The sequence below is a fragment of the Rattus rattus genome, chromosome 5 (assembly GCF_011064425.1).
Source record: "Rattus rattus isolate New Zealand chromosome 5, Rrattus_CSIRO_v1, whole genome shotgun sequence".
NCBI lineage: Eukaryota > Metazoa > Chordata > Mammalia > Rodentia > Muridae > Rattus > Rattus rattus.
The window spans coordinates 71,095,369-71,117,580 of NC_046158.1; the positions used below are offsets into that span (position 1 = coordinate 71,095,369).

At 35.6% G+C, this 22,212-nt stretch overlaps 2 protein-coding genes across 2 annotated transcripts; one reads left to right on the top strand and one right to left on the bottom strand.

Annotated features, from left to right (window-relative positions):
* The first annotated feature begins 2,719 nt into the window (after positions 1–2,719).
* On the top strand, positions 2,720–3,670 carry LOC116900454 (olfactory receptor 4P4-like). The gene has a single exon (XM_032902194.1). The coding sequence runs from the start codon at positions 2,720–2,722 to the stop codon at positions 3,668–3,670; it is 951 nt and encodes a 316-aa protein (XP_032758085.1).
* A 16,160-nt stretch (positions 3,671–19,830) lies between these two features.
* On the bottom strand, positions 19,831–20,748 carry LOC116900455 (olfactory receptor 4C6-like). The gene has a single exon (XM_032902195.1). The coding sequence runs from the start codon at positions 20,746–20,748 to the stop codon at positions 19,831–19,833; it is 918 nt and encodes a 305-aa protein (XP_032758086.1).
* Positions 20,749–22,212: the final 1,464 nt, after the last annotated feature.

Here is a 22,212-nt window from a genome sequence, read left to right on the forward strand (position 1 = left end):
GACCTCTGTATTGGACATGCTTTGTATGTGTCTCTCAGGAAAGATCTATATCTGGTCCCTTTCAGCAGCACTTTTTAGCTTAATCAATCTTATCTAGTTTTGGTTGACTATATATATATATATTATATATTATATATATATATATTATATATATATAATATTATATATAAATGGTACACATGTGGGGCAAGTTCTGAACTTATGGGACACAATGAAAGTGGTACTAAGAGGAAAACTCATAACTCTGAGTGCCTGCAAAAAGAAACAGGAGAGAGCATATGTCATCAGCTTGACAGCACACCTAAAAGCTCTACAAAATATGCCTAAGAGGAGTAGAAGGCAGGAAATAGTCAAACTCAGGGCTGAAACCAACCAAGTAGAAATGAAAAGTACTATACAAAAGATAAACAAAACCAGGAACTGGTTCTTTGAGAAAATCAACAAGATAAATAAATCCTTAGCCAGACTAACCAGAGGTCATAGAGAGTGTATCCAAATTAACGAAAGTAGAAATGAAAAGGGAGACATAAAACAGAATCTGAGGACATTTAAAAAAAATCATCAGATCCTACTACAAAAGCCTATATTCAACAAAACTGGAAAATCTAGAGGAAATGGACAATTTTCTAGACAGATACCAGGTACCAAAGTTAAATCAGGAACAAATAAACCACTTAAGTCTTCTATTTGTCTATATAGCATCACTATGAGACAGTACATCTTTGTAGATCCAATACAAAGGGGTGTTCTATTACTTAATTATTGTTGTATATAATTAATAATAACAATAGGAATCACATTTTAATAGAAGGAATCTTTCCTAAAGTGAATCCCTTACAACCTTGCTTAATAAAGGCTAACCACTTGCAGATTATAATATAGTCCAAGTCTGGCCATCTCAGAATGATCACCTGCTAGTTATTAGCATGTCCTGTTATGGCTCCTGACAGTCTTCAGTATGTGTGTATCTACATTATAAAGAATAACTGTTTCTAGTTTGAAAAGTAGAGAGAAGAATCTTCGGCTCTTCTAATACCAACAATATATTTGATATAGAACACTTGGAGGTTGTATTCTGGATAAAAGGTAAAAAGTAATCACATACTAGTTATTATTGTCGTTCCTCTTGTTGCCATGAGAGATACGTAAATAATATTTTTATCAAACAGGTGATCTTTAGATTAAAATATTTATATACCATTGGTAATCTTTTTTTAAATATCTAGTGTGTAATCACTATATATTTGTATCTGGAAAGACAAAATCATCTACTAGCGCTTGTTACCAATTGAAGTCTAGCCAATTTCACTTTGTGGTCATGGAAGATTGAAAGTGGGCATACTTGTACTAAAAAACAGTGGGTAAGCATGACAGGGGTTAATTTCATTGTCTATTAAACTATGGCAAGAACTTCTGTCTCAGTATTTAAGTCATGCACTGAAATAAATTTACCAAGGTAGCAAAACATGATAGGAAGAATAAAAGACACAGCAGTTGCTTGTCTGAATAACTGCCTTGAAGATACACAGAAGAGCTAATGACAGTACTTGTGGAATCATGCAGGAATCAGAGGAGATGCAGACTTGGACAATAATACAAAGGTTAGGGAAGTTTCCTAGGGGTGGAAGAATACTGAGCAGGCCTGGGTTAATTGACTCAGGTCTAGAGATGAAGCCACATGGAGATAAATTGTTCATCATGCAGGAGAGTCTGAGTTCAGTACATAGTATGTTTGAGTCAATGAAAAGAACTAGGTTTTTAATGTTTAAAAAAAATAGACATAGAGACTAAAAACTTTTTACATGATGTATAAAAATTCAGGCTGATGCTTATTTTATGTAGTTATTTCTACAAAATCAGAACTTTCTTAATTCTAAATATGCACATAAACATGACTAAACTTTTGGCTTTTGTTTGTACTATTCATGGCTTTGAACACTGTTTACCAGTGTTCAAAAATAATGTGACAACATTTCTTTCTCTCTTCAGTGTCTAAGGATTACTATTTTTAATCTATGAAATTAAAATAGTACAACTACTTAACCTTCACATAATATGATGTTCTTGGTCCTGCTTCATATGACACTCACAAGTATATGATATTATTCAAGCCATGATCTGGATTGTATTTGGCACCTGTAAGCCTTTCCATGACCACACACACTTTAATAACCAAATGTTTCACTATCAAAAGTAAAAATTTCACACCAGATATCAATTCTACAACAATATTATCTTATATTTTTATATTATATTATTTGTGCTTCGTCATTCACTTTAAGTCTCACAATTCTAAGCTACCAAAAGGGCAAATCACACAGTGATAAGGAGATCATGCCCCCAAAAAATCACTTGTATAAAGTATTGGAACATCTCTGATTATGCTTTCTTCTAGTATGATTTTTAATTTTATGCACTTTTACTAAAACATGATTGAAATCATGATGAAATATGATTGAAATATGATGAAAATTTTGTGTAGAATATAATTAGAAATAGACACACAAATGCACATATACTCTCTCTCACTCTCTCTACACACACACACACACACACACACACACACACACACACGATGTGAACATGCTTTGGTAAATGAGTATATTATACTAGTTATTATATTTACTATGATTCACACCATGATTAATAAATAATCCTAATCCTTCTCTGTCATTTCCTTTCAGCTAATGATGCCCTTGACTGGTAATTTCTTTGGAATATGGAAAGTACCAATAACATCACTGAATTTATACTGTTAGGACTTTCCCAGAACAAGAAAATTAAAACTCTATGTTTTCTGTTGTTCTTGTTTTGTTATATAGCTATTTTGGGAGGAAACATGATCATTTTGATTTCTATCACATATAGCCAGCTAGTTCAGCAACCGATGTATTTTTTTCTTAATTACCTTGCTTTGTCAGACCTGTGCTATACATCCACAGTGACACCCAAGTTTCTCAGTGATCTCATCATAGAAAGGAACATAATTTCTTATCCCAGTTGCATGCTTCAGCTTTTTACCATGCACTTTTTTGGAGGGATTGAGATCCTCATACTCACGGTGATGGCCTATGACCGCTATGTGGCCATCTGCAAGCCACTGCACTACACCATCATCATGAGCAGAGGGAGGTGTCATGCCATGGTCACTGCTTGCTGTGCTGGTGCTTTTGTACATTCCTTCTTCCAGAACCTCCTTGCTATCAACCTCCCCTTTTGTGGCCACAATGAGATGGATCACTATTTCTGTGATATTTACCCTTTGCTGACTCTTGCCTACACCAATACAAGCAGAGTTGGACTTCTGGTAGTTGCCAATACAGGCATGATGGTACTGGTCACATTTTTAGTCTTGATGTGGTCTTACTCTTTCATATTATACACTATTAGGGCTTACCCTGCAGAGAGCCGCAGAAAAGCTCTTTCCACATGCAGTTCTCATGTCACTGTTGTAATCTTATTCTTTGTGCCTGTACTATTTATTTACATCCGACCAGCAACCACTTATCCAGAAGATAAAGTGTTTGCTCTTTTCTACACCATCTTAGCTCCCATGTTCAACCCTCTGATCTACACACTGAGAAACACAGAGATGAAGAATGCCTTGAGAAAAGTTTGGTGCCACAAGCTATTTTTATTTAAAAGAGAATCTTATGATATCCACTGCTAAAGAAGCATGAGAAAGCTGAAATGGGATGTTTGTCTTCCTAAATCTCAAAGCATTTGATGATATAAAATTTCATGTTTAATCAATAATAATAAAAAATAGTTAATCTCCTAGACTAATAGTAAATATTATCTCTTTGATTAAAGATTACTATCACATTTAATATTAATATTCATTACTTGTGACTACTACTAATAAATTTTAATAAGATTCAACAGTACATGTTATAGTGTTACTTGCGTGTTATATTTTGAGCTTTCATATATATAAATATACATATATATATATATATTTGTGTATGTAGGTATGTATGTAGTTATGTATGTATGCATGCAACATGTGGACATTATGAAAAGAATACTACATCAGGGCTTTCCATTACCTGTGCTCCCAAAATACTATATTGATCATTAACCACTTACACACATGCGAGGGTCTGGCAACTTAGTCTAACACAGAAAGAAGCAGCTCAATGAAGGAGGTGAGGTATTGGGTTGGCATATTCACATCCCTGTATTAGGTTTTCCCCAAAGTAGGTAGAAGAAAATCTCTGTGTGGGATGGCAAGGAAGTGTGAACTTAACCTTGTCTGAGCCTCTAACTTTGCAAATGCCATAATAAACCCCTTTATTTTGCAAGTACCAAGACTCAGACTCCACCACATTAAAAAGTATCCAGAAGGAGCTACTTCTGGCCTGCCATATGCTATGTCAGTTCCTGTTTACACAAGTCAAACCTTACGCAGTAGAATTGAGCTGCAGTCCATACACAGTGACAGGACAGCCCTATATGCATAGATTTTAGCAGAAATCCACATGTCAAGTACCATGACAAGCTTTATGGGTTGTATGATCCTCTCAAGGGGCAATCTAGCTCCCAAAGCAATGGTTCCATGTTGTGTTCTTCTTATTATTTTTGTTTTTATTCTTTAATCATTTTTTACAGTCTGGACTTCATCCCCCTCCCGGTGTATCCCCCGACTGCTCCCCTTCCCATATGTCACTCTGTCTCTAACAGGACGTTCCTACCACCCAACCCCACCCCATCCCTTGGGCCTCAATTCTCTAGAGGGTTAGGGGCAACATCTATGGCTGAGGCCACACCAGGCAGTTCTCTGCTGTATATGTGTCAGGGCCTCATATCAGCTGGTGTATACCGCCTGGTTCAGTGTCTGAGAGATCTCAGGAATCCAGGTCAGTTGAGATTGCTGATCTTTCCCCAGTCATTGCTTTATTTAAAAAAAATGATTATTTTATTTACTTATGTTCCAAATGTTGTCCTGCATCCTGGTTCACCCAGACAGAATTCTCCAAACCATCTTCCCTCCTGTTTGCCTGTGAAAGGGTGCACGGACCCACCTCCATACCACCTTGGCCTTCCCCCTTTACTTGGGGCATCAAGTCTCTACAGGGTTAGGTGCATCCTGATCCCCTGAGGCTAGACAAGGCACTACTCTGCTACAAATGTGCCAGGGACCATGGACCAGCCCATGTATACACTTTGGTTGGTGGCTTCAATTCTGGGAGTTCCCAAGGGTCTGGGGTAGTGGACATATTTTGGTCATCCCGTGGTGTTGCCATCCCCTTCACCTCCTTCATTTCTGTCCCTGCCCCCAGTCCAAATGTTGGTTATAAGTATGTGTATCTGTCTCAGTCAGGTGCATGGAGACACTATCAGAGGACTTTCATGCTAGACTTCAATCTGGCATCAGTAATAGTGTGAGGATTTGGTGCCTGATTATAAGAAGGATCCCCAGTTGGACCTGTCACTGGATGACCTTTTCTTCAGCTTCTACTCCATTTTTGTACTTGTATTTCTTTTAGACAGGAATAATTCTGGGTCAAAAATTTTGAACATGGATTGGTGACCCCATCTCTGCACTGGGAGTCCTCTCTATCTTCTAGAGTGGCCTCTTCAAGTTCCATCTCCTCACTGTTGGGCGTTTTGGTTAAGCTCACCCAGAGCTTCTTAAATCCCAAGTTGTAAGATTTTTCTGGGAATTTTCTACAGACTGTCTCTGCCCACCACACCCAGCAGCTACATATTTCCTTCCTTTTTTCTTTTCTTTTCTTTTCTTTTTTTGGCACTTTCAGCTTGTTTCCTGGCTCACATCATCCTGATCCTGACCCCCTCTTCTCTCCACATCCACTCTCCCATCCAGGTCCCACTCTCCCTCTGCTTCCAGCGATTATTTTGTTCCCCCTTCTAAGAGGGATTGAAGCATCCTCACTTGGGCCTTGCTTCTTCTAAAACTTCTTATTGACTGTGGGTTATATCATGGATGTTCTATACTTTTCAGCTAATATCCACTTATCAGTGAGTATATACTATGCATGTACTTTTGAGTCTGGATAATCTACTCAGGATGACATTTTCTAGTTCCACATATTTTCCTCCAAAATTTTTGATGTCCTTGTTTTTAGTAGCTGAATAGTATTTTATTGTGTAAATGAACCACATTGTCTGTATCCTTTCTTCAGTTGAGGGACATCTGGTTTGTTTTCAAATTCTGGTGATTAGGAATATGTCTTCCACAAACATAGTAGAGTATATGTTCTTTTGGAGAATCTTTAGAGTATATGCCCACAAGTGATATAGCTGAATCCTCAGGTAGAACTATTTCTAATTTTCTGAGGAACCACCGATTGATTTCCTTATTTCCATATTGAGTGTCATATTTTCAAGTTTCCTACCCCAAGTCATCCTCTCTCCACCTTCTCTCCTACACTCCTGTGGTCCTCTTCTTCTGACCACAAACCTGGGAATCTAAAACATCACCTCATAGTGGTAAATAAAAATGTGATGCGGACACCATGTCATTCTGCCTCCTGCTACTCTCTGGCCCTGTCTGTCTGTCCACCTCCATGGCTAACTGCATCAACAGCTGTCTACCTCATGGCTCTCTGCTGTGGACTCTGCTATCATTCCCAGTATCTGCCCCCAGTGGTTATAGTCACAACTCCCAGTAACCCATTAAAATTGGGGAGGGGGAGGGGAGGGAATGGGGGCTTATGAACAGGAAACTGGGAAAGGAAATAACGTTTGAAATGTAAGTAAAGAAATATATCTAATAAAAAATTAAAAAAAATCAAAACTCTAGAAGCTTTTAACTTATCAATCAGCTTTACATCAGTAAATTCTCACTCCACAAAGCATCCACACAATAACCCAGAACCAATTAATATTGATAGAAACCACTCACCTAGATAAGACAAATTATCTTATAATAATCCATCCCTTATACAATATTCATAGCTACCTGTGGCTAGTTAAAGCCACACAGGGGTGGGTCATCCTTCTCCCCCTCCATCTCTTTGTCCCCTCTTCTTTATCTCTCTCCTTTCAAAAACTCTGTCCCCACCTTTCTTTTTCACTGCCCAATCACAGGCCTTGCCTTATCTTGTGCCTGCCCTTACCTGCCTCTAGACCTCAATCCACATAACCTACTTCTCTTCTGCTCAGTTATAGGCTGTAGGCACCTTTATTCACCAATTAGGGATAACTTGTGGGTGGGCAAGGCTACATAGCTACATTAGTGTATACATGGGGATTCTCTTATACCTAGGAGCAAGCAGGCCTTCAGGAGCAGTATTTAACATTACAATGCATAGCAAAAGACCAAATCTCAACAAAAACCACATGTCCAATTATGTTTATAGCATTATTCTCTCAGTGTGCAAAATACAAATTTGAAAGATATGGGAACTAAACATTTATGATTATCAATACAAAGGGCAGATGCCTAATTTAAAACATTTTAACTTAAGAAATATTTATTTTATTAAATCTGAAGAAACATTGTTTAAAATAGAATGTTTAAAATCCTCATATATTTCTTTATAACAACATGTTTATAAAAGATACAACTCATGGATATTCAGAACATCCAATGTGTGGTCTACTGTTACTTTTCATGTTATTTTTCACACAGATGAGGATTCAAAATACTTTATACTGCTCAAAATTCATTACTCCTATGCTAGGTTCAGAATCATTGATACAAACCTAAAAAGGGAGAGCACCAAATTCTATAGCATTTAGTAGCCACAGATTATAATTTTTGAACCTGAGAAATAGGATAAGGTTTTTTTTTCTATTTGCATTCCTGAAAAAACATGGCTCCAGCTCTCCAGAGTTATATTCATGTAATGTCCTCACTATCTTCTTGTAAGTTATTATACATAAGACATTTCTCATAAAGAAGCAGAAAGTCGTTTCCAAAAAAGGAAGCAGCTTTAGTTTTATTAAGACAAGAACAAACTTGATCAATGAAACAGAAACTTATTAACCTCTAGTTTTGACACTGTTAGCTTTCTGAACTCCATAAACAGTGGCTTCTTTTGCTTTTAAATGGCAACAACAATATAAATACCTATGAAGTTAGTTACAGAAATATAGATGTCATGGCAGAGACACAGTGTTGCTTTTTGTTTGATAAATTTGCATTTGAATGATAAATTTAAATAAACTTGATTTCTCACTTTTGGACATTTTTTTTAGTTCCATAAAAACTTAGTCTTCATGATCTAAATAATGTGAGTGGTACAGGCTTTGAAGCTTTTATTGGTTTTGTTATGACTTTATATTTTTGATATTTCCATAACAAGTATCAAGTACATTTTGATAAGATAATTTTTATCATGTAAAATTGAATGACTATGAATGTACTTATTTTTAAAATCTTTATTTTGTACTTTAATTTTTATTTTGAATATTTCTTGGTTTATTGACATTTTTTAATGTTGCTTCATGATAATGACTCAACATGAGAATGGTGATCACTTTTCACATGTTAAATAGCTGTGTTGATGATTTAAATAAATATATATCTTGAGTAAACATATAATTTAGGACATTTCCTCCAATCATACCAAAAAGAAGAAAAGTTAAAGCAATGGATAAAACACATATATAAATAATCTTTTTAAATATTTTATATTACCTAAATTGAACTTTTTATGAAACATTTGTATTTATTATTAATGTGTTAAAACAATTAATATTACCTAAATTAAACTTATTATTGAACATTGTTAATAGCTATATTTATTCGTTGTGAACAGAGTCACCTTTAAAATATGGTAAATTATTTTTTATGTTTGAGAATGTTGAGAACAATATAGGTTTTTCACTGCAGAATCATCATTCAGTAGACTTCTATACAAGAGATACAGTGATTAACGTATTAGAGTTACTGTACAGCAGAGATGATTAACGTTAATTTTGTATTGCATCAATTCATTTTTCTTATGTTTGTCATTCAGTTTACATAGTTGTTTACTTGCTCAATTTATGGAGATTTTGTTTCTTTAATTTTCAGATGTTTAAATTTTTGCTTCTAAATATAATATGAGATATGGAAATAGATGGAGAAACACAAGAATGTCTCAGAATTCATTCTGCTTGGACTTTTTAATGACCATGGCATACAGGTATTTTGTTTTATTCTTTTCTTCATCTGTTCTATGCCTCTTTAGGTAGAAAAATTGCATTCTTATCTGTATTTGATGCAGCCTCTTTTTTATCTGCCAATGTACTCTTTACTCAATGAATTAACTTTTATAGAAGTATATTTTGTCTCTTGCGTGACTCCAAAATTCACTGGGAACCTGCTGGTAGCGAAAAAAAGTCATCTCCCATCCTAACTGTATGCTATAGGTCTTTGCCATGCATTTCTTTGAATAATTGAAATCTTAATCTTGACAGGCATCTTCTGTGACTGCTGTGTGTTCTTCTGCACAGCTCTCCACAGCATGGTCGACATTAACAGGACAAAATGCCACTTGTAATATTAGCAACTTGCTGGTGGAGCAGCCCACTTCTTTCCTCAGTTTTCTATTGTAGTCCTGTTGCCCTTTTGTCACCCCAAATTGAGCACTACTTCTGTGAAATCTGTTCAAAGTTTTCTGTACTTACACCTACAGGAATGGTCTCCTTGTTCTGGTCAATTCAGGTATAATCACGTTAGCGGCTCTTATGGTTTTGTTTGCTTCTTATGTCATTATTTTATTCATGTTAAGAACACACTTAGCAGAAGGAAGAAGAAAAGCCCAGGCTATATGTGGCATTCAAATAGCCCTAATAGTTTTAGTCTTTGGACTTCTATCTTTCCCTAAGTTAGACCTGCTACCGTTTTCCCTGAAAATATTATACTCGAAATGTTTTATTCCATAACTAAACCTATGCCAATCTACCAATTTACAAGCTGAGAAATGCAGAGATGAAAAGTGCAGTAAACATTTTATTTACCTATACAAATTAGGGTGTGTGGCTTTAATATAGAAATTTGTACATGTATTTAAATAGCTAGAAACTATGCTATCAATCTTCTGTCTTTAGTGGAATGAATGTGGACAATAAAATTTATTTAAATTTATAACTACCCAAACACTATTAAAATATCAATTTTTCCGACTACTTAACTGAGGAGAGCAGTGGGTGGGTGGATGGAAGATCACCCTCTTAGAGGCAATGGGGAGGGAGAATTGGTGGGGTCTTCATGGAGAGAAAACAGAGGGGGATAAGATTTGAAATGTAGACAGATAAAAAAATTAATAAATAAAAATTCATTCCTAGGAAATAGCATTTCATTTAGAAATACTATTTTGTTATTTTTTCTTAAAAATTAAGTATTTCTAACATATAATTAACTAATAAAACAAATTTCCTTTATGAAAAATCACTGAAAGTTATTTGCTAACCCAAAAGGTGGAAGGTAACATTTTAAAATCAATCCAACACCATATATTTCATTATTTAAGAGGTAAGATCACATTATAGAATCTAAGGGATAGCCCTCCAATTCGGTTTAAAGGGTCCCACAAGTGAAAGGAAATGAAAAAATAAGTTCCTCCAACGTTTATCTTGTTTACCTTCATGTAAATTTTACATTTATGCTGAAACCCCTAAGCAGTTAAACACATACAGAAATGGTTTATACAATTGGCAGAGTTTCCACATAAAAAACAGTAAATTCTTGAATTGTTTTGTGTGTGTGTGTGTGTGTGTGTGTGTGTGCACATTTGCGCATGTGCACATGTGTGTACATGCTTCAGAAAAAAATATAAATGGAAATAAAATCTTAGACGATAATTAAATATTATTTTAAAGTAGAATATATCTAACCAAATGCATGAGGTACAGATTTAAACAGGGATTTTTTTTCTTGCTTTTCTTTCTTTTATTTTTAATCTTATTGGATGTTTTATATATTTACATTTCAAATGTTATCCCCTTTCACCCCTCTCCCATGTCCCCTTCCCCTCCTCCTGCTTCTATGAAGATACTCCCACTCCCACCCCAGGATTTTCAAAAGAAGAAACTCAAATGGTAAAGGAGAAGCACTTAGAGAATGTTCAACATCCTTAGTTATCAGGGAAATGCGAATAAAGCTATTTTGTGAGTTCATTTTATACCACTTAGCATGGAACAGTCCTTTTCATATGTATTATGTTTCTGTCTGTGTATTTTTATGGTGTGTGAGTGTCTGTGTTTGTGTGTGTGTGTGTGTGTGTGTGTGTGTGTGTGTGTGTGTATCTGAGTATTTAGGTGTTTCTTGTATTTTTTTCTTTGACTCTTTTTCTTCTATTTGTTGGTCCTATTCTGATTTAAAATTTTTTAAGTTATTTTTAGTTCTTTAAGTCCAGCCATTAGCCCCCTCCCAGTCTTCCCTCCCACAATCCCTTATCCCATTTCTCCTCTCCTCTGTCTCCAAGAGAATGTCTGCATCTCACCCCCACCCCCACCAGGCCTCGTCTTTTATTTTTACCTTTTAGATGTCTCCATTTTCTAAAAAGAGAAGAATGTAGATTTGGATGGAAGAGGAGGTGAAGTGGATCAGAGAGAAACTGGGTTATGGGAAACCATAATCAGAATACATTGCATCAAAGATCTATTTTCAATTAAATAAAAGTTGAATAATTTAAGTATGTAATAATAAATAAGTGAGCACTGTGACACATTGCTGTGAAACCATAAAATATGAAGAGAAAATTTTTTTAGAATTAAGCATACTTTTTACTTTTTAACAAACATTCACTCCTTTTTGTTTTCTACCTCCATTCTTTTATTCCAGTGTCTTTGACCTGAGGGAATTTTTTTTCCTGAGAGCTTACCTGTAGATCCTAGGGCCTAACAAGTTTATAAGCCATATTATCTCACAGTACTATGGCTCTTCAATCATATTTGATTTCTAGGCACTGTCCAGCTTTCTCCTGGTTTGTTAATTTTGAAGCCCTCTTGAGAATATTTCAGGTCATACCCATTGCTTTTGGAGGACAGTTAAAACCATGTTCATAGAACAAATATGCCAGCCCAAGCTACTGTATCCTGAAAAACTCTCAATTAACATAGATGGAGAAACCAAGATATTCTATGACAAAACCATATTTACACAATATCTTTCTACAAATCCAAACCTACAAAGGATAATAGATGGAAAACTCTAACACAAGGAGAGAAACTACACCATATAGAAAGCAAGAATATAATCTCCTTGCAAAGAAACCAAAAGATAAACATAATTCTATCTCTAACAACGGAAATAACAGGAAGAGACAATTGCTATTCCTTAATATCTCTCAACATCAACAGGCTCAATTCTCCAGTAAAAACGCATAGATTAACAGACTGGATACGTAAAAAGGACTCAGAATTTTGCTGCATACAGGAAACACACCTCAGAGACAAAGACAGACACTAGAGTAAACGGCTGGAAAAAAGTTTCCAAGCAAATGGCCTGAAGAAACAAGCTGGAGTGGCAATTCTAATAATGAAAAAAAAATTAACTTTCAACCAAAAGTCATCAAAAATATGTGGAAGGATATTCCATATTCATCAAAGGAAAAATCCACCAAGATGAACTCTGAATCTTAAATATCTATGCTCCAAATGCAAGGGCACCTACATTCATAAAAGAAACCTTATTAAAGCTAAATCAAGCATTGCACCTCACACAATAATAGTAGGAAATTTCAACACCCCATTCTCATCAATGAACAGATCATGGCAACAGAAATGAAACAGAGATATACAAAAAACTAACAGAAGTTATGAACCAAATTAATTTAACAGATATTTATAGAACATTTCATGGAAAACAAAAGGATATACCTTCTTCTCAGCACCCCCATGGTACCTTCTCCAAAATTTACCATATAATCGGTCACAAAACAGGCCTCAACAGATACAGGAAGATAGAAATAATCCTATGCATCGTATCAGATCACCATGGACTAAGGCTGGTCTTCAATAACAACAATAACTAGAGAAAGTCCGCATATACATGGAAGTTGAACAACGCTCTACTCAATGACAACTTGGTCTAGGAAGAAATAAAGATAGAAATTAAAGACTTCTTAGAATTTAATGAAAATTAAGATACAACATACCCAAATTATGGGCCACAATAAAAGCAGTACTAATAGGAAAACTCATAGCACTAAGTGCCTGCAAAAAGAAAGAGTAGAGAGCATATGCAGCAGCTTGACAGCACACTTAAAACTCTAGAACAAAGAGAAGCCAATACGCCCAAGAGGAGTAGAAGGCAGGAAATAATCAAACCCAGGGCTGAAATCAACCAAGTAGAAAAAAAAAAAGGAATATATAAAGAATCAACAGAAACAACTGCTGGTTCTTTAAGAAAATCAAAATCAAAAAAATAGATAAACCCTTAGTCAGACTAAACAGAGGGCACAAAGAGTGTGTTCAAATTAGTAAAATAAGAAATGAAAAGGAAGGGGCTAGGATTTAGCTCAGTGGTAGAGCACTTGCCTAGCAAGCGCAAGGCCCTGGGTTCGGGTCCCCAGCTCTGAAAAAAAAAAAAAAAAAAAAAGAAGTAAAAAAATGAAAAGGGAGACATAACAACAGAATCTGCGGAAATTCAAAATATCATCAGATCATACTACAGAAGCCTATCTTTTACAAAACTTGAAAATATGGAGGAAATGGACAATTTTCTAGGCAAATACTGGGTACCAAAATTAAATCAGAAACAGATAAACCATCTAAACAACCCCATATCTCCTAAAGATATAGAAATGGTCATTAAAAGTCTCTCAACCAAAAAGATACCAGAATCAGATGGGTTTAGTGCAGAATTTAATCAAACCTTCATAGAAGACTTCAAACCAATTCTGTCCAAACTATTCCACAAATAGAAACAGACAGAGCACTACCAAATTCCTTCTATGAAGCCGCAATTATTCTTTTTTTCTTAATGTATACTTTATTAAAAACTGAAAAATTAAAATAACCAATTAACAGTTAGATGATAATTGGGTAACATCAGTTAGAAATTTAAAGTTTGACATATTAACAAGCTCACAGATCCTTGTTCAGCACCAAACACTTTAGTCTACGTAGCCAAAGTCTTCTGGAATTCAAACTTTTTATCAATTTTAGTTTCTTCCAACCCATATTATCTTTTGGCCCAGGATTTTATTGCAAATATGTTATCTGTCCATCAATTGGCGGCTTCTTTAGCTACTTTATTTGCTTGGTGTATTCTTCCACATCCTGTGGGTCACATTCTCTGTACTTTTCCCCTTCTTCCTTAAGTTTTTTTTTTTCCTTTGGTCTTGAAATGAAGAAAGTTCCTTTGCAAGCATGGCCCGTTCTTCCATCTCTTGCTGGCCAATTCTAGCTTTTTTATACTTAAACCACACAGACCCAACAAAGAGAGAAAACTTTAGACCAATATCCCTTATGAAGAGCTACTCTAAAATACTCAATAAAATTCTTGAGGATCATCCATAATGATCAAGTAGGCTTCATCCCAGGAATGCAGGGATGGTTTAATATATGGAAATCCATCAACGCAATCCACTATACAAAAAACTCAAAGATAAAAACCACATGATCATTTCATTAGATGCTGAGAAAGCATTTGACAAAATTCAACACCCCTTCATGATAAAAGTCCTGGAAAGATCAGGAATTTAAGGCCCATATTTAAACATAGAAAAAGCAATAGGCAGCAAATCAGTAGCTAATATCAAACTAAAAGGAGAGAAACTTGAAGCAATCCCACTAAAATCATGGACTATACAAGGCTGCCCACTCTCTCTCTATTTACATAGTACTCAAAGTCCTAGCCAAAGCAATCAAACAACAAAAGGAGGTCAAAGAGATACAATTGGAAGGGAAGAAGTCAAATATCACTGTATTCAGATGATATGATAGTATACTTAAGTGACCCCAAAAGTTCTACCACAGAACTACTAAACATGATAAACACCTTCAGCAAAGTGGCTGTGTATAAAATTAACTTAAATCTGTAGCTTTCCTCTACTCTAAGGATAAGCAGGTTGAGAAAGAAATTAGGGAAATGACACTCTTCACAATAGTCCCAAATAATATAAAATATCTTGGTGTGACTTTAACCAAGCAAGTGAAAGATCTGTATGAAAGGAACTTCAAGTCTGTGAAGAAAGAATGTTGAAGGAGGTCTCAGAAGATCTATAGCTCTCCCATGCTCATGGATTGGCAAGATTAATATATTAAAATTAGCCATTTTGCCAAAAGCAATCTACAGGTTCAATGCAATCCCCATGAAAATTCCTACTCAATTCTTTATAGAGATAGAAAGAACAATTTTCAAATTCATTTGGAATAATAAAAAATCCAGGATAGTGAAATTTGTACTCAATAATAAAAGAACATATAGGAGAATCATCATCTCTGACCTCAAGCAGTATTACAGAGCTATAGTCATAAAATCTGTATAGTATTGGTACAGAGATAGGCAGATAGGTCAGTGGGACAGAATTGAAGACCCAGAAATGAACTCACACACCTATGGTCACTTGATCGTTCACAAAGGAGCTAAAACCATTCAATGGAAGAAAGATTGCATTTTCAACAAATGGGGCTGGTTCAACTAGAGGTCAGCATGTAGAAGAATGCAAATCGATCCATTCTTTTCACCCTCTACAAGCTTAAGTCCAAATAAAACAAGGACAAGGACCACCACATCAAACCAGATACACTCAAACTAATAGAAAAAAATTGTGGAAGTGTCTCAAACCCATGGCACTGGGGAAAATTTCCTGAACAAAACACCAATGGTTTATCCTCTAAGATGAAGAATCTACAAAAAAAACTTCAAAACTTTTATAAGGCAAAGGACATTGTCATTAGGACAAAATGGCAACCAACAGATTGGGAAAAGATCTTTACCAATCTGATAGAGGGCTAATATCCAAAATATACAAAGAACTCAAAAAGTTAGATTCCAGAGTGCCGAATAACCCTATTAAAAAATGGGGTACAGAGCTGAACAAAACATTCTCAGCTGAAGAATATCGAGTTGCCAAAAAGCACCTAAAGAAATGTTCAACATCCTTAGTCATCAGGAAAGTGCAAATCAAAACAACCCTGAGATTCCACCTCACAACAATCAGAATGGCTAAGATAGAAAACTCAGGTGTCAGCAGATGCTGGCGAGAATGTAAAGAAAGAGGAACATTCCTCCATTGTTGGTGGGGTTGCAAACTGGTACAACCACTCTAGCAATCAGTCTGGAGGTTCCTCAAAAAACTGGACATTCCATTACCTGATAACCCAGCTATACTTCTCTTGAGCATATACCCAAAAGATTCTCCAATATACAACAAAGACTCATACACCACTATCTTCATGGTAACCTTATTTTTAATAAACAGATACTGGAATGAATCCATATGTCCTTCAACAGAAGAATGGATTCAAACAATGTGGTACATCTACACAATGAAGTACTACTCAGTTATCAAAAACAATGTCTTCACGAAATTCATAGGCAAATGGAATGAACTGGAAAATATCATCATGAGTGAGGTAACCCAAACACAGAAAAACACACTTGGTATGCACCCACTGATAAGTGGATATTAGCCCAAAAGCTCAAATTACCCTAGAGGCGATCCACAGACCACAGGAAGCTCAGGAAGAAGGATGTCCAAAATGCGGATACTCCCACTCCTTAAAATTTGGAACAAAAATATCCATTGGAGGAGATATGGAGGCAAAGTTTCTAGCAGCGACTGAAGGAATGGACATTCAGTGCCTGCCCCACATGTGGTCCATATATGTACAACCACTAAAACTAGATAAGTTTGATGAAGCTAAATAGTGCATGCTGAAAGGGACTGGATATATATCTCTTGAGAGACACATCCAGAGCATGTTAAATACAGAGCTCAATGCTAGCAGCAAACCCCTCTTTGGCGGAATTTGAGGAAGGATTGAAAGAGCTGAAGGGGCTTCGACCCCATAAGAACAACAAGGCCAACCAAACAGAGCTTCCAGGGAATAACCACTACCCAAAGACTATATATATAGACTGATCCAGTGTTCCAACTGCATGTGTAGCAGAGAATAGGCTTTTGGGGCACCAGTGGAAGGGGAAGCCCTTGTTCCCGCCAAGGTTGGGCCCCCAGTTCAGGGGAATTGGGGGTGGTCAGGGGAGTGGATGTGGGGCTGACCACCATATGGGGGGATGGGGAGAGGATGGTAGCTTATGGACCAGAAACGGGGAAAGGGAATAATAACATTTGAATTGTAAATTAGGAAATATATCTAATAAAAAAATAGAAAGAAAAATGGAAAAAGTTATAGAGAGCAGAATAAACTGATAGCCATCCACCCTTCCTTATTTGACTATGACAAATACATTTATCAATAAAGTAAGTAAAATAAATTTCCGTCTTCAATATAAGAAAAATCACTCTCTTTGAGATGAAGTAAGATGATGAAATTTAAAGATATTTATGTTATGCTAAGTTATTGATAATAGACATAAAATACCATTCTCAATTGTTAATACATAAAAAGCAAACAATGTGCAAAAATTTTCATCCTCAACTTTTAAAATCATTCAAGTCCATGTTGGGTTTGGATTTCAGTTGTATGCAGAGAAGGTGTCATTGATAACTCTGATCTTTACTAAACTTGAGGATAAAAAAAATTTATTCATCAGGGCCTCACCCTTTCCATGATGCCTCTCCTTAGCAATCAGCACTGATCCCAACTTCACTTCTGCCTCGATTATAAACAACTTTTTCTCTTTGTCTGTTTCGTTCAGAGTGGACACTGGCCTGCTTAGACTGGTGTCTTCATTTGGTTCTCCGCTTAAAAGTCCCTAAGGAAAGACTAGCTGATTCCTAGAATTAAATATTTACTTCTTCAATGAAGGTATCTGAAAACTATTTATTTCTCTAAGACATCTTTTTTATTTGTTTTTTACAAATAGTTTGCTTCATAACTATAAGGCTCCAAATGGAAGGAAAATACCACCACATCCACTAATTTAACAGAGCTGCTCAAAAGAGTTTCCAAAAGTTCAAACCCAATTATTTGTAACAAAATAAAAGAATAAGACTTTTAGTTGTTTTCTAGAGTTGATGATTTCTTTTTGTACCTGGATAATGTTTCACTGCAAATACTGTTAGTTAAAAATGAAAAACATGATTTAAATGATTTATTTGAATATTATAGTTAATCCTGTACTTAATGTTATTACATATATTATACACATTTGTTTTAGGGTAACATAAAATTAATTCAGGTCAGAACCCTTAGGCTTCCTATCCACTTTTTTTTTTATTTAACTTTTTTTATTAACTTTTTAAGAGAGAAAATTTAAAATATATTTCTGGGATTTTCATAGTAAAAAATATTTAAGAAAACAAATGTGCATTGGTTTAGGAATCCAAAATTCTGAATGCAATAGCAAAATTACATCCAACATAGCGATTCAAATAAACTATAGAGGTTTTATATACAGGTCTATAGAGTTGTTCTTGTTTTGTAGAGAATACAATATTTCAAGACTGAAAAAAACACTTTTAAAATATATGTCATAAACTTGAAGTGACCTAGGTTATTTCTCTAAACAATGGTAAGAGAATCTCGGGAAATTATTCAGAGGGTCAAGTTCTTGCTGTGCAACAAGAAGGACCATAGTTCAGGTCTCCGGGATCTACATAAAAGCAGAGTGGGGTTGCCATTGATTCCCAAGTAGAAGTTGGCTGGCCACAGTCACCAAAACCATGACTTTTGGATTCAGTGAAAGGTCCTCCCTCAATGAAGGTGGAGATCCATATGGGAAGGCACCTCATAACTGGACATTCAAGCACACATGTTTATGTGCATATTTACCTGGATACACACATACATGTGACTGCACATGTACATATAAACATGCATATGAAAATATATGCATGTATGCATACCACAGACATGTATGCACATATATACATATATATATATTGTATACATACATATATAAGCAAAAAAAAAACACAGTTAGACAGGAAGTTCAGTGAGTGGTGGCCACTGCATTAAAATAGTACTCTAACAAACAGAAACTGTCTCAAAACACAACATGTAAAAGCATGCAATCCTAGGAAATTCTAAGTCCTAAAATATGTTTATCCTGATCACTTCTTTCTTCCTTATCTTCAAAAATTTATTAACTTAATTTTCTTTGAGACTTACATTCACCCAGCAATATTTATGAAGCATATATTAGGTGGCTAGGGGTGGGTGTTAACTTGGGATACAACATGAAGGGAGAAACATAATCCTTGCTGTGACAAGGATACAAATCAGGTCAGGGAGACAGAAAATGAAATCCACATTCCATGTTATATTCTAATATTCTAAGTAACATTTCTAAAGTAAATTTTTGATTATGACTCTTAAATGTATAAACTTAATGTGGACATATAGAATAAAGAAGTAAATGACTAAGGAATATCAGGAAATACCTACCTCTCTTTTAAAGTGAGTTTATATGGAAATGAAAAAATTTTAATTGATAACAAACCAATCAAGCAAATCCTTTTTTGAAAAAGTACTTCAGCCATGCAAAGATATAAAGAAGAAAAATCCATACACTGGGAACATTCACATTATGGGTTGTTTTGTTTTTGTTTTACTTTTTGTTTTAATAATTGTGCCCAGAGTCTTGTGATGAAGAAATGTAATACAAAATATCATGGTGTGGTGAGCTGGAAACACATAGAGAAATAAATGAAGCAGGATGCTCAGACAAATCAAACCTGCTTTTGAAACTTCGAAGCTGACTCTTTTGCTGTGTATTTAATGGTCTGGAATTAATACAGAAGGTGTATCTCCAAGAGATTTTTAAGAAGTGTTAGTTCCTTGGCATATCAGTAACATTCAAGGTCCTCTTTTCATCCACAGTTTCCTCAGAGCCTGTTTTACTTCTGCATTCCTCAAACTGTAGATCAAAGGATTTAACATTGGTTCAACAATGGTAGCACACAGAGCCATTGCGTTGTCTACGGGGTAAGTGACCACAGGCCTCATGTACAAGAAAATACAAGGTACAAAGAACAGCACAACCACTGTGAAGTGAGAACTACATGTGGAGAGAGCTTTGCGCCTTCCTTCAGAGCTGCGAGACTTCAAGGAGCACAGGATAACTACATAGGAAGTGATGAGAATAAGGAAAATAGTCACACACATCACCCCACTGTTGAGAATGACTAAGAGATCCAGGATATGGGTGTCCGTGCAGGCTAGTTGCAACAATGGGAACAAGTCACAGATCACATGATCAATGATATTGGGACCACAGAAAGGTATTTGATACATAAAGAGAAGCTGAATGGTTGCATGAGCAAATCCTCCCACCCAAGCCCCTCCCACCATCAGCCAGCACATTCGAGGACTAACAATTGTCGTGTAGTGCAGAGGTTTACAGATAGCCACATAGCGGTCATAGGCCATCACAATGAGTAGGATGATCTCTACCCCACCAAAGAAGTGTTCAGCAAAGAGCTGGGTCATACAGCCTTCTAGGGAGATCGTAGTGTTTTCAGAAAGAGAATCTACAATCAACTTGGGAGCAGTGATTGAAGAGTAGATGACATCCAAAAAGGACAAGGAAATGAGGAAAAAATACATGGGCGACCTCAGATTCGAACTCTTCATTACAGTTACAACAATCAATAAGTTTCCCAAGAGTGTGACCACATACATGATAAGAAACAAAGCAGAGAATATTGTTCTTAGCTCTGGAATCTTTGAGAGGCTCAAAAGAATGAAGTCAGTGACATTCTTTGCATTCTCCATTTGATGTGAGCTGGTAAAGACATGGAGTTCTAAACTGGAGAATCTGGAACTTTTTTGTAGAAAAGAGAGTTATTTCTAACTAGTAACTATTGGATGAACTAGACATTGTTGCCCACCATTTCCCACTCTCCAAAGCTTGCTTTTTCGTCAACTGTCTATGCATACTACCATGTGCGATTTTTATCACAAAGCCCAAATTCAGCTGCTAACAATAAAGTCTGAAGGCAGCTTCTGCCCTAATCCCACAACACTACATCCTCTGCTGGGTTTAACTCTTGATTTCTTTGTTATGGTGCTTAATTCTGTGACAAGGATTCTTGCTTCAACATTCATCAGCATACATAGATCTAAAAAATGTATTATTAACACCTTTGTGGAAGTCTGACAGTAGTGGATACGATCCTATTGATGAATAGTAACCTGTTTAAAACAATCCAAGGCTTACATTTTTCTTTCCGTCTCACTCTCCTCAACTGCTTTATTCTCTGCTTTCCAAAATTAACTATCTCCATCTAGCCCTTCACTAGGTGTCTGCATTTGGAAAACTTTCAGATAAGCTGTTGACCTTCATTTATCATTAAATACACTCAAGAATTTGGAAAGTATACAAAGCTTATATATTTATATGTACTAATATGTACTATATAATAAACTATATTATATATACAAATTTATTAGAGTGTATTCTAATGTCATGTCTGAAGAATTACTATTATTATTAAGGACCATAAATATAAAGTCCAACTAAGAAGCTGCCTTCTAAACTGTCATTATATATTTGTTTGTTTAAGTATTCCAAACATAAATATAGTGTCTTTTTAAAGTTGTTTATAAACAATGGATTTCATTGTAGTAGTTTCATGTAGTATTTGTTTTGTTGAATCTTCTTGACCTCTCTCTGCCATACCCCTACCTCTCACTTTCTCTCACTAGTTTTCTTTTTACTTTAATGTTATACATAATCCCATACTATCTCTTTTCTCCTCACATCCTTAAAAACTTTTTCATTCTCCTTAGTTCCTTTTCTACTTTTTAATGTCCCCATACATAAGATACATACACATACACACATATACATTTATGCACACATACATAGTGCAGCACCATATAGCTTTCTGCCATGCAGTGAGAAACACCTTGACTTCAGGTTAGTAAATTTAGCTCTCTTAGGCTGAGAAGCTCTTTACTGACTGTTCAATGTTCATTACTTCAGAAAGAGCCAGTAATAGCCATCAAAGTCAATGTGAGTCAGGGGCTGATTATAAATGCAGTACTAAGACTTATATAATTTTCTTTTTAATTTCTATAAAACTAAGGGACAGCTGTGCATGATGGCATACACATGTAACCTCAACCTTGTTGCATCTGAGCCTGGAGGATTATGAGTTGAAGGCAAGTCTGGGATGTATAGTGAGTACCTGACTCAAAAAAAGGAGAAAATTATTTGAGATAAAGTTATTATCA

Bases quoted from the DNA above. Each gene is read 5' to 3' on its own strand.
- LOC116900454 (XM_032902194.1), top strand. From the start codon at position 2,720: ATGGAAAGTACCAATAACATCACTGAATTTATACTGTTAGGACTTTCC.
- LOC116900455 (XM_032902195.1), bottom strand. From the start codon at position 20,748: ATGGAGAATGCAAAGAATGTCACTGACTTCATTCTTTTGAGCCTCTCA.